This window comes from Anolis carolinensis, chromosome 4, assembly GCF_035594765.1.
Source record: "Anolis carolinensis isolate JA03-04 chromosome 4, rAnoCar3.1.pri, whole genome shotgun sequence".
Lineage (NCBI taxonomy): Eukaryota > Metazoa > Chordata > Lepidosauria > Squamata > Dactyloidae > Anolis > Anolis carolinensis.
This window is the reverse complement of record NC_085844.1, coordinates 55,132,842-55,145,275: the sequence shown is the minus strand read 5'-3', so window position 1 is coordinate 55,145,275 and position 12,434 is coordinate 55,132,842. Positions and strand designations below refer to the sequence as shown.

At 40.2% G+C, this 12,434-nt stretch overlaps 1 protein-coding gene across 1 annotated transcript in view; it reads left to right on the top strand.

The window, feature by feature from the left end:
- Nucleotides 1-12,434, top strand: part of taf4b (TATA-box binding protein associated factor 4b) — a 94,923-nt gene that overhangs the window by 73,743 nt on the left and 8,746 nt on the right. Inside the window, exon 14 of the mRNA XM_062980433.1 lies at nt 890-1,009. Coding sequence (XP_062836503.1) covers nt 890-1,009 — 120 coding nt within the window. The remainder of the gene's footprint in view (nt 1-889; nt 1,010-12,434) is intronic.

The window sequence follows — 12,434 nt, the reverse complement described above, 5'->3', positions numbered from 1 at the left end:
GATTCCAATCAACTTACGTCTCAGCACAGGAAAGCACACAAGTCTTCAGGGAAGCGTCCCACACACACACACGAATCCCAAGCGTTTGCCCAGATTACCTTGCCCGACGCAATTTGCAATTGCTCCCAAGCCCCATTTTATGCCAGTTACAAATCTTCATCACTGTCAGCTGCCCTCCTTAACCCGGGCGTTTCCTCATCACTTTCCTCGTCAGAGCTGGAACACCTCTGACTACGCCCAACAGCATCTCCAGCTGTGGATCCCGTCCCATCCCTCCAGCTACGCCATGGGTCTAATCCTGAAGGTCCCCATTCATCTTCTGCCCCATCATGGCCAGTGGCCCCCAATTCCTCCCTTACCCGAGTCCAATCCATCTCATCCTCCTCTGAGCTAACCAGCCCTTCCTCCATTCTCTCCGTGAACCCTTCGAAAGACTCTTCGTCAGAGGGTGCTGCAAATATGTCTCGCAGTCTTTTTCTCTCTCGCTCCTCGAGAGTATCCGACTCTCGAGGAGTCTTACGCCCACGCCTATCAGAAACAGAGCCACGAGGCTCAATCATAACAGTTTGTTTATGTTAAATACTGTTTTGAGTAGTTTGGCCTATACTAACGTCTACACAAAACAATTCTTGATGTAGATATTTTAGTCCTAATGTGTTGTGATCTTGAGTATATTGCCATTAAGTATACATTGTGTTAATTTGCTTGTTGCTTTGGAAAGCTATACAGGTTCACATTACAACATGGTAGAGTCTTCAAAATCATTACCCTTCTTGCTCAGCAAAATGCAAAGGAAAGTCAAAAGTCTAAGCTGACTGAGCCCAGCTGTAACTTAGCATACTTAGCATCTACCTTATTCCTTAACATTTCTCTTTTCCTTTTAAATTAGATGCAGCAATTAGAGTTTGCACAGATGCAGCAAAGGGAAGCTAATCTTGCAGCTCTGGCAGCTATTGGGCCAAGAAAGAAGAGGACGCTGGATTCCTCGAGCCTTGCCTCTGGACTGGAGGTACGTACAGTAATGTTGTGTTTGCTCTTCAGGTTACAAATCAGCCAACTGATGAACCTTGTTTCTGCTTTTTGTAGAAGGCGTTCCCTCCTTTGGGGCATCTCATATAGCTGAGTATTTTTATTCTTTTTATAGGAAATGAAGCAATTGTTAGGCATCCAGAGAAGTTTGCTCAATAGTATAGTGTACTCAGTTGTGAAGGATCATTTTAGTGCTCCTGCAGCAAAATGCAGTATGAGTGTAGAGCAGGGTTCCTCCATTTCCTATTAGTGTGATGACTGTAATTTAAAAGGATATTGGGATGCTTGTTGTACAAATGTCATTTTACACTAGTTACTAGGTATTCATAAAGCATCTCACATTTATTTCCCCACCTATCACTTCCATGTACAGTCATCCCTCCATATTTGCGGTTTAAGCTTTTGTGGATGTGGTTATTCATCGATTTGATTTAAACTGTTAACTCAAGGAATGTTTAATCCTTCAGTGTTACTTTATAGTCACCTTCCTCCAGTCATACTAGAGGACCTACAGATTTCTACAGAGAACTTCTATCTGGGAACTTCTAGGTCCCCATTGTGGTTCTTATGGTCAGCTTTCAGCGAAAGTTTACCATGGAATCATTCTGTAAGACATAGAAATTCCTAGACCAGGTAGTCAGTCCCTGATATAATATATAGCGACTTGAAAGTGGGTTTTAATATTTGTGATTGTTTTGAATTGTATGTTCTTGCTTTATGTTAATTATTTTACCATGTTTAATTTGTTGTATGGTTTCTATTCAGCAATTGAATGTTTTTCTATGTTGGAAACCGCCCTGAGTCCTCTTGAGGAGATAGGGTGGCATATAAATAAAGTTGTTGTTGCTGTTGTTGTTATTATTATTATTAGGTTTTTCAATTTCATAGTTGCCTTGTGCCCCTAACCCAGGCATGGGCAAACTATGCCCCAGGGGTGGATGTGGCCCCCTGGGCGCTTACCTTAAGCCGCCCCCATTTTCCCTGTCCTCTTGAAATAAGGACATGGTGGCCCTTCACATTCTTATGTCAAAAATATGGGGACACGTAGCAGCTGAGAGTCCTCTGGAGCACTTCAGCCACTGGGTGTCTCATCCTCCTTCCGGCATAAGGATGGTGTGAGCGACCCCATCCTTTTGCTGAGAGTACAGCTCGAGGAAGGCACATGGTGGCTGAGAGCCATCCGGAGCATACTAAGCCACTGCCTGTCTCGCCCTCCTACTGGCATAATGTCAAGAGGACAGCCTGAGCATCAGGGGAGTAGGATGGGAAGGAGGATTGGGGCAGTTGCCGCATGTCCCACCTTCCTCCAGTATAATAATGGGACAAGCAGCCCTGTCCTTATGCTGGGAGGACAACCTGAGGATGACCCAGTCTCTGCCCTGCCCGCTCTTGGCCCTGTCCTTTCCCGGGCTCTTCCCACCTAGTATGTTTCCACACACACACACACACACACACACACACACCCGGCTGGGACCACAAAAACTTTGCTCATGCCTGCCCTAACCCTGGCCAATGTGGACGGCTGACTGCAGTTATCATACATTTTAGAACACCTAGCCTGTGTAGTTTTTGATTTGTTTTTTGAAGAAAAAAAATCAACCCTTCACTATCTAAAACACACTTCTTTTTAGAAAGCCTTATGAATGCTCACTCACATTACGGTAATTGGGGGTCTATGTTGTTCTCAACAGAGAAACACTTTTCTTGACTGATGCTTACCTTTGTGTTATTTCAATGAAATTTTTCAAAATATATAAAAATAATCTCAAAATACATCCCAAAAAGGTAGAGTGGTGATCTGCTGAAAATATCCCCCTCCCCCACTCCAACCTATAAAGAGTTTGCAAATACAGAAGTTTGCCTACAAAATTTTCATCTTTTCTTGTCATTTTCAGCTACAGTAGAGTCTCACTTATCCAACATTCACTTATCCAACGTTCTGGATTATCCAACGCATTTTTGGAGTCAATGTTTTCAATATATCGTAATTTTTGGGTGCTAAATTCATAAATACAGTAATTACTACATAGCATTGCTGCATATTGAACTACTTTTTCTATCAAATTTGTTGTATAACATGATGTTTTGGTGCTTAATTTGTAAAATCATAACCTAATTGGATGTTTAATAGGCCTCTCTTTCATCTCTCCTTATTATCCAACATATTCGCTTATCCAACGTTCTGCCGGCCCGTTTATGTTGGATAAGTGAGACTCTACTGTATTTGCACCATCGCAATACTTGCATATTCTAAAAATCTTAAAACTAGGGAAATGGGGCATGTGAAAAAGGACCGGAATGAGAAGAAACCAAATTCAGGACTTTCAATTTCCTTTGTTAGGCTCACTAAAATTTTTTATAAACACTGGGTGCAGTTTGGCACCTCATTGCAGTTTGGCACCACTTTAACTGCTGTAACTTAATGATGTGGAATCCTAGGATGTGCAGTTTTGCGAGGCACTAGCACTTGTTGGTAGAGTGGGCTAAAGGCCTTGTAAAATTACAGTTTCCAAGATTTCAAGCATTGGGATTGATATCAAATTGCATTCTACAATACGGATGCACCTACTGAAAAAATGAACGGGACAATTGAGCCTGAGTAGATGTATCAACTGCCAGGTATTGAGCCAGTGTTGTGTAGTGAACATAGGACTACAACTATGCTGAAGTTGTGGAGAGATGAAAGCAAGTTGAGTTTTAACTATCTCTCCTGCTTCTGCTACAAAGTGTTCAGGTGCTTTGAACATCTGTGCAGTTGAGATTTGAGTGACTGTGCCTGATTCTAAGAAGAAAGATCTTAAACTTTAAGGACTGTAGAAGAGAACAGATGAACACTACTTGTGATTATCTGCTTCTCAGAGCAGCTATGGTAGAACAACATCTTGACTACACAACAGAAGCAAATTAATCCGTAGATGAGGATGCTAACTTGCCTGTAAGCTTGGGTGTGTACCTTGAAATTTTAATAAATTAGTGCCTGTCTTCTTATGTATGTAGCATGAGCTTTTATCTCCCTTAATTACTACTAAAAGATTTGAAATCATGAGCTTGGTACAGCAACTTTCCCAGGTCCCTCCCTTTACCATTAAGCTTTCATTAGGTAAATCATTGTGTTTACTGTTAAGTAGGCAAAGGCTACAAAAGAGCAAGGTAGCAATTATCCATAGCTTTTACTTTTATATAATTCTAGAGGGTATGTAATGGCTGCCCTTTGGACATATTCTTGCTGTCGCTGTTGTGGCTCACACCATATTAAACATTTGTGTTGTAATCCTACCTAACATTGTCCATGAAAAAATGCTCATAGCAATGGAGTAATGCATCAGAACAATAGAACTCAACATTTTGTACTGCATTAATGGGAACATTCATTGAGACAACTTGTACATACCCTTTTAAGTTTATGGAAGTGCATATAAAATATAGCAAGTTACTGGTGTTTAGTTAAGAAAGCACCTCCCAGTCACTTTATTCTCTGCAGAGGTGTACCTGGATTTGTCACAGTGAACACTTGTCAAAGAGTTGCATCTTTTGTGATTATTCCTGTGAAGTGTGAATGTGTGTGTTGCATTTAGATATTTTCAGCACATGATTAAAACATTTGGCTTGCAAAGAAAAGTGTGTTGACCATATTTTGAATCCATATATGGATTAACCTCAAGAGGGCTCCTTTCTTAAATATAATTTTGTCATGTATAGTTGCCCCTTCACATTTATAATTTTGATTTTTGCAAATTTGATTATTTATGGTTTTGATTTAAAATGTTCTCTCTAGGACTCTCTAGGTCAGTGGTACCAAACATGTGGCCTTTAGGGTGTTTTGGACTTTAGTTCCCAAAATTCCTGGCTATTGGACAAGCTGGCTAGGGCTTTTGAGAGTTGGAAACCCAAACATCTGTAGGGCCACAAGTTTGACACTTCTGCTCCAGGTCCTCCATTGTGGTTCTATGATCAGCATCCAGCAAGGTGGGACTGAAAGAAGGGCCCACCCAAAAATCTAAGAATATGATGTTTCAAATATTCTGGACCCAAGCCACTTATGTGAAGAGCTTTATTACACATAGGTGGAGACCAGCACAGTAGGAGGACCATCATCTTAGGGGATGGTCCCTATCACACAATGTTGTGTGATACCTATAACTGGTCCTGCCACCACCCTGCTTGCAAACATTTGTAAATCTTCTTGATCATTTCACTAAATAATCTGTTTCATTCCTGGAACATTTCAGTGTGTCTCCTGGATCATTCGTAGTTTATGGTACTTCTGTGTAGTCCATTTACTCATATCTTAGAGGTATGAAAGAGCCAGCCAGTTTGCTCCAGGCTGTTTCTGCTTATATATGTTCACTCAGAAATTAGAAAAAGATACTTCACACAAACCATTCTGTCACATAGTGAAATCTTCCAATTCATGCTTATTGTGTGCTGGGGATTGTGACAGCTGTTTTCACTGTAATGATGAATTCCTGTTGAGGGAGGGGGGTTGCTAGTTGAAATGTAACAGGTATGTGTTGAAAGTGGATCAGAAAATGTGTACAAACATGTGGTTGTATATAAAAAGAGTTGTGATCTTCAAATATTTCTCAAAATCAAATAATCTTTTGGAAATCATTTTAAAAGAAGCAGCTGCTTGCAGTACATGCAAACAAGGAAAACAAAACATCCTAATAAATAAACAGTATTCTACTCTGTTCAGAGATGAAAGGATGGCCTTGAAATAGAAGAATATGGCTTCAGGGTCTGTATATACTAGGAATCCCCGGAAAACCTGAAAAATTTAAATATGTAGAACTTGAATCACTTGAGTACAAAGATGCAGGTTTCCAAGGCAGATGTCAAGACTACAGCAGGTTGACGCACATGTCTGATTCCAATTATTGATTGTATCACTCTTAAAGCAGCATAACCTGATCCTCTGGAACTTTGCCATTAATTTGGGTATAAATGTTCAGTGAGTAACAAGGCATCCTGATATTTGAATATGGGTATTTAGGTCAATAAGCTCACTATGATGTTGTATAAGGAATTAAAACTTGAAAACAACCAAATTAGATATTCCTTCAAATAAGACAGCTCTCTTACTACTTTCTTTTAAAGGATGTTAGGTACTGTGCAAGAAGTCTAACTTCCCCAACAGGAGCCTTTGTTAAGAGTTCTTCAGTTTTGAGAACTAGGGACCAAGCATTCTTTAAAATGCTAAGTGTCTAGAGTTTTTAGCAGTGTAGCTCATCACTTTAGATGGTCCTTTCAAACACAAACTCAGCAGTTAAGAAGTAAGTTGTGCTTTGAACAAGGTTCTAGCGGGTTCAGAACAGATTTGAATTGAATTGAAATTTCATAATCGTAAATTATGAAAGAAGTCAAAGTTCTGTCGGGGCATTATGGCAATGTGTCATATCACCCATGAGAACAAGAAAGAACTTGAACATCAAGTGCAAGCATGATATTACTGGTTGGCACTATTCAATCTTCACCTTAACATCAAAAAGACAGAGTACCTGACGACCAACGAGGAGGAGACTTGTACCATCCAGGTGGACAGGTTGGATCTCCCAAAAGTCAACACCTTAAAGTTTCTCAGATCGATGATAACTTCAGATGGCAACCTTTTTGATGAAGTCACCACATGGATTAACACGGCTTGGATGAAATGGTGCTTGGTGTACTCTGTGACTAGAAAATGCCCGATGGACTAAAATCAAAAATCTATCGCACTGTCATAAGGCCTGCTGCAATATATGGAGCCGAATATTGGCTGGCAACAAAGGAAGCAGAATGCCGCCTCAGTGTTATGGAGATGAGGATGCTACAATTTGTAGCTGCCATCACACACCTTGACCACATCCGCAACAATGACATCTGCTTTGGCATTGCTCCAATTGTGGACAAACTACGAGAATCATGTCTTGGATGGTATGGCCATACTTGCCGAGGTGAAGACGCACCCCATTTGCAAGATTGCTCTTGATATAGAAGTGCCGGGCAAGAGACCAAAGGGATGACTGAAGCCTGGACACATTGCACAATGTTCTGAAGACTGCTGGCATACACCTTGACCAGGGTGCACAACAGGATAAAATGGTGCCAGCAAACCAATAAAGTGGACAAACACTGAAGAAAAAGAAGAAGAATCGTATCTCCCAAGTTACTGCCTCATTTGGACCTTCATTTTCTATCAGTGTTGAACAGGATCTTGACCTAGGAATCTGCCTTTCTTGTAACATATTGAGTGGTTTCCATCCATACAGTTCTTACATATATTTATCATTCTTTTGTGTTTTTCTTATTACTCATACTCCTAAATATTACTGAACAAAACATAACTTTGGTTCTGTAAAGTATTGCTGGTAGAAAACTTGGACCAAGGAACAAAATAGCTCATTGATGGTGCCACATATAAAAGGCTTTGTAGCACATTGATTCTGGTTCTGCATGTTGAGTATCCTGCAGAATCCAAGGGATATTGTGTTGACTGGGGAATAAAAATGAAAACTCTAACTAGTGTGGGTGGGAGATGAATTTGCTTCTTTGAACCTTTAACATCTTATAGTTTCTTGGGGGAGACTGACTAGTTCAGAGGTGATGGGAGATATTAGATCATAACTAAGAACATTCCTAAAGTAGGTAATTTGGAGGCATGCACACAGTTTTTAAGCATATCTATCGCATTGAAGGTGCAAGTATTGTATTACAACTAGAGATGTTCTCAAGTAATCCCCAAAAATTCTGGAACAAAGAAGCAATGGGCAATCCCTATTTCTTACAACATAAATATCAGATGTGTCTCATCCCTTGGATTAAGCACACAGGTTTCTTGGCAGACAGAGAATGAAAGTGAACTACTAGTAGTCTCTAAACTGTCAAATTAGTTATAGATCTAATTTAATTAATTAATTTATTTTATATACCGCTCTTCTCCCCCAGGGGGACCCGGAGCAGTCTTACACAATGGCAAAATTAAATGCCACATGTAATACAAAATGTAGTAAAAACCAACAATCGTAGAACACACTTAAAAGCCAATATCATATCCAATTAAAATAGTAAAACACGGTGTGACCATTACAACAGGACCAGTAGAATTGAGCCAAAAGTCAGAGTCAGTCCGTATTCAACTTCACATCAATTGTACTCGATAAAATAAATTTCCAGTTGCTGGTTTCTATGGACCTGCCACAACACACACATACTAGAACACAGAATACATATGTTTGATGTAGTGTTTTGAAACAAGGCTCAGACTGCTTTTAGAAAAATGTGCAGATAAATCTAAGGTAGGGATAGAGAACCTCTGGCCTACAAATCTATTTGGGGACTAAATTTCCACAATTCCCTATTAATGAAGATGTCTGGGACTTCTTTGAGACAAGTTTCAAAACTGTCAGACCTCTTTGAACATGCTGGATTATGGAAATGAGATGCTAATGATGATGTTCTTTTAATGCAAGGGCTATCCATATAATCTGTTGAACTAAGATGTATAGTTGAACGAGGTTAAGGAGTAGGAACTTCATTATTTATGTGTGCTGCAAAACACACTTCTATGCCAATGAAGGATAGAGTTTTAGCTTCAATTCCCAGCTCCCTAGCAGTTGTCAGTTTAGGCCATGTGCTTGACATAAAATCTTTGCATGTAAATAGACTAAAATATTCCAGGCTGCCATTCATGGATTTAAGCAATGCAGTTCACTGGTCCATAGAATGCGGTTCCTGTAGAGATGAAAACTTAATTATTTTCTTGTATGAAAGATATCTGCAATTTAAATGACTAATTGTATTGTAGCTTTAGGCTAAATATATTGGTAACACAAATGTTGATGACATGTGAAGGGTCAAGGAATTTATAATTTTGATGAGGGGCTGCTTAAAATGAAGTGGCAAAGAGCCAGAATATTTCAGTTTAATAATTGTCTATTAAGTCAACATGACACACTTTGTACAGTATTTTTACCTCCAGGTAAAGATTAAGGATCTGATGTAGCTAGAGAAAGTGACATGCATACATGAATCTTGGGCATAATAGCGAATAAACTGACACTACATTTCCAGTAATTTGTCTCAATATGTAAAACACTCTGTTGGTTACATTTAAAAAGACTTGTACAAATGTCACAATGAAAGCTGGGAGAGGAAGGCTCCACAACTGAATAGTAACACTAGTTTCTTGGAGACCTTTGACAGTTTAGTGAAGCATTAGCTTGAGTGAAGATATGCATTTTCTTAAAATTAAAGCAGCTATAATCTCAGACACATACACTTTTCATTGGCAGATTTTTCTTGAGACCTTTTATCCCAATAGGAGATTCTCATCTGTTGTGCAGAAGCCCCTGGTAGCGCAATGGGTTAAACAAGTCGGCAGTTCGAATCCGGGGAGAGCAGATGAGCTCCCTTTGTCAGCTCCAGCTCCCCATGTGGGGACATGAGAGAAGCCTCCCACATCAACATCCGGGTGTCCCCTGGGCAACGTCCTTGCAGACAACCAATTCTCTCACACCAGAAGCAACTTGCAGTTTCTCAAGTTGCTTCTGACACACACACAAAATCTGTTGTGCAGTTAGTGTAAGCTTACAAGGGTAACAAAACAGTGTGATATAATTGTAGTGGTGCTTGAGTCAAACTAAAACAATACGAGTTCAAATATATTTATACAACTTTAGAATTTCCTTCCAACTATGTGTTGTGACTCAGCCTTTCCCTTTGTGTGACTCTGATGAGGATTCTGGGATGCAAGTGCCTAATGATGGGATTCAGATTCAGGATGAGTTTCAAGATGACTTTGATGGGAATTTTGGGATTCAGGTGCAGAGGGTTCCTGCTGTGGGAGATGAAAAGCAGGGAGTTTTTCCCATGGGAAGAAATGAGGTTGTTTCTGATTATGGTTTTCAGGTGCAAGCAGCAGAAGGGGAGAGTAGCTCTGATAACACTAACGAGCTCAGTGGCCTTGACAATGAGGCCGCTGAGCTCGATCGCGCTTGTCAGCTGGAATTTCGGGGGATGCGTAGAAGCCTCCGAATAGCAAATAAGAGGGAGGTCAAAGGGCAAAGAAATGCCTTCATGTTATGCTATTAAGACAGTCTGCTGAAAGAGAGATCTTTGTCAAAAGCAACTTCTTAGCTAGAGTCAAGTCTGCTTTCCTGTATCAAGTCTGCGTTCTTGTATTATCTCATAGCCTGGATATATTCTCGTTGCTGGGACTTTGGCTTCCTTTGAAAGGACTTTGTTTCATGCCTATGCTTCTATGGATTTGATGATTACAGCCTTGTTTTGTAAATATATTTTGGAACTGAACTTTTACCTTTTATGAACTATTTTACTGCCTATGTCCTAATAAACTACAAAAGACTACGTTCTGTGTGCAGCCTGGTGTCTTTAGCAAGGTGAAGCTAATCTGAGGTGCGACACTATGTGTATTTGATTGTTTTAGCCTTCTGGTTTCGTTGCTGCATGCAAAATCCTAACCATGCAGCTAATCCACTCCTAATTGGGACAGAGGGAATTACTGCATAAGAGAGTGGTTCTCAACCTGGGGTCCCCAGATGTTTTTGGCCTACAACTCCCAGAAATCCCAGTCAGTTTATCAGCTGTTAGGATTTCTGGGAGTTGAAAGCCAAAAACATCTGGGGATCCCAGGTTGAGAACCACTGGCATAAGACATCTTGGCTTCATTGAATTCAGTGATTTTACTTCCTATTAATAAAATTGTACCCAAGGTTTTTCAATATCAAAGATAAAAATACTATATATGGCAAAGGTGTCATTGATTCAAGAACTTTGCCTTAAGACCCCTGGATGCATTTCTGGGAGAAAGATAGGAAGTAAATGATGGTGGTGATTATAAAAAACCTGACCGGGTAGAGACAAAAGGAGAAGCTCAAGATCTAATAACCACTGTATAATGTCACTCTTCTTCCATTTAACTCAGACTCAATCAGGATGTCTCTCTGCACTGAAGGAACTAAGGAGCAAAACCAGCACCATCTGCTCCACTCATAGGTCAAAAGTACTAAAAACCAGCACACTGCCACTTGATTATTTCATAGATTTAGTATCAAACCTATTTGAAATGAAGTACACCCAGCCTTATGAAGAGGTGGGTTTGTTATCAAGTGATGGAAAGAATAGGAATAAAATATATAAAATATATCAAGTAATATTTGGGAAAAGGCACAGTATGGAAAAAGTGATAAAGCTTTACTAACCTTAGGTTGTTGTTTATTTGTTCAGTTGCTTCCAACTCTTTGTGACCTCATGGACCAGCCCACGCCAGAGCACCCTGTCGGCCATCCCCAGCTTTTTTAAGGTCAAGCCAGTCACTTCAAGGATCCCATCCATCCATCTTGCCCTTGGTCAGCCCGTTATCCTTTTTCCTTCCATTTTCCCCATCATCATTCTCTTCTCTAAGCTTTTCTGACTTCTCAAGATGTGGCCAAAGCACTTCATTTTTGCCTCTAATTCTTCCGCCCAGTGAGTAGCCGGGTATTAATTCCTGGAGTATGGGCTGGTTGGATCTTCTCGTGGTCCAAGGCACTCTCAGAATTTTTCTCCAACACTACAGTTCAAAATCGTCTATCTTCCTTCGCTCAGTCTTCCTTATGGTCCAGCTCTCACATCCATAGATACTACAGGGAATACCATTGCTTTAACTATGCGGACCTTCATTGCCAGTGTAATGTCTCTACTCTTCACTATTTTATTGAGGTTGGTCAATGCTCTCCTCCCAAGAAGTAAACTTCTTTTAATTTCCTGGCTGCAGTCTGTGTCTGCAGTAATCTTTGTGCCTAAAAATACAAAGTCTGTCACTGCCTCCACATTTTCTCCCTCTATTTTGCCAGTTATCAATCAGTCTGGCTGCCATAATCTTGGTTTTCTTGATGTTTAACTGCAACCCAGCTTTTGCACTTTCTTCTTTCACCTTGGTTAAAAGGCTTCTCAGCTCCTCCTCGCTTTCAGCCATCAAAGTGGTATCATCTGCATATCTAAGGTTGTTAATGTTTCTTCCAACAATTTTAACTCCAGCCTTGGATTCATCAAGCCCCACATGTCTCATGATGTGTTTTGCATATAAGTTGAATAGGTAGGGTGAGAGTATACAGCCCTGCCATACTCCTTTCCCAATCTTGAACCAGTCTGTTGTTCCGTGGTCTGTTCTGACTGTTGCTACTTGGTTGTTATACAGATCCCACAGAAGACAGACAAGGTGACTTGATATCCCCATACCACCAAGAACTTTCTACAATTTATTATGATCCATACAGTCAAAGGAAACCCTAGGTACACTTACCTAAATAGGGTTCTCACTGAAGTGAAACATTGGAAGCAAAGTAACAAAATACTGAAATACAGACAGTATTGTTGTGGAATATCAGGCCAACTTCAGCTCCCAGCTTATATAACTGAAAACCTTT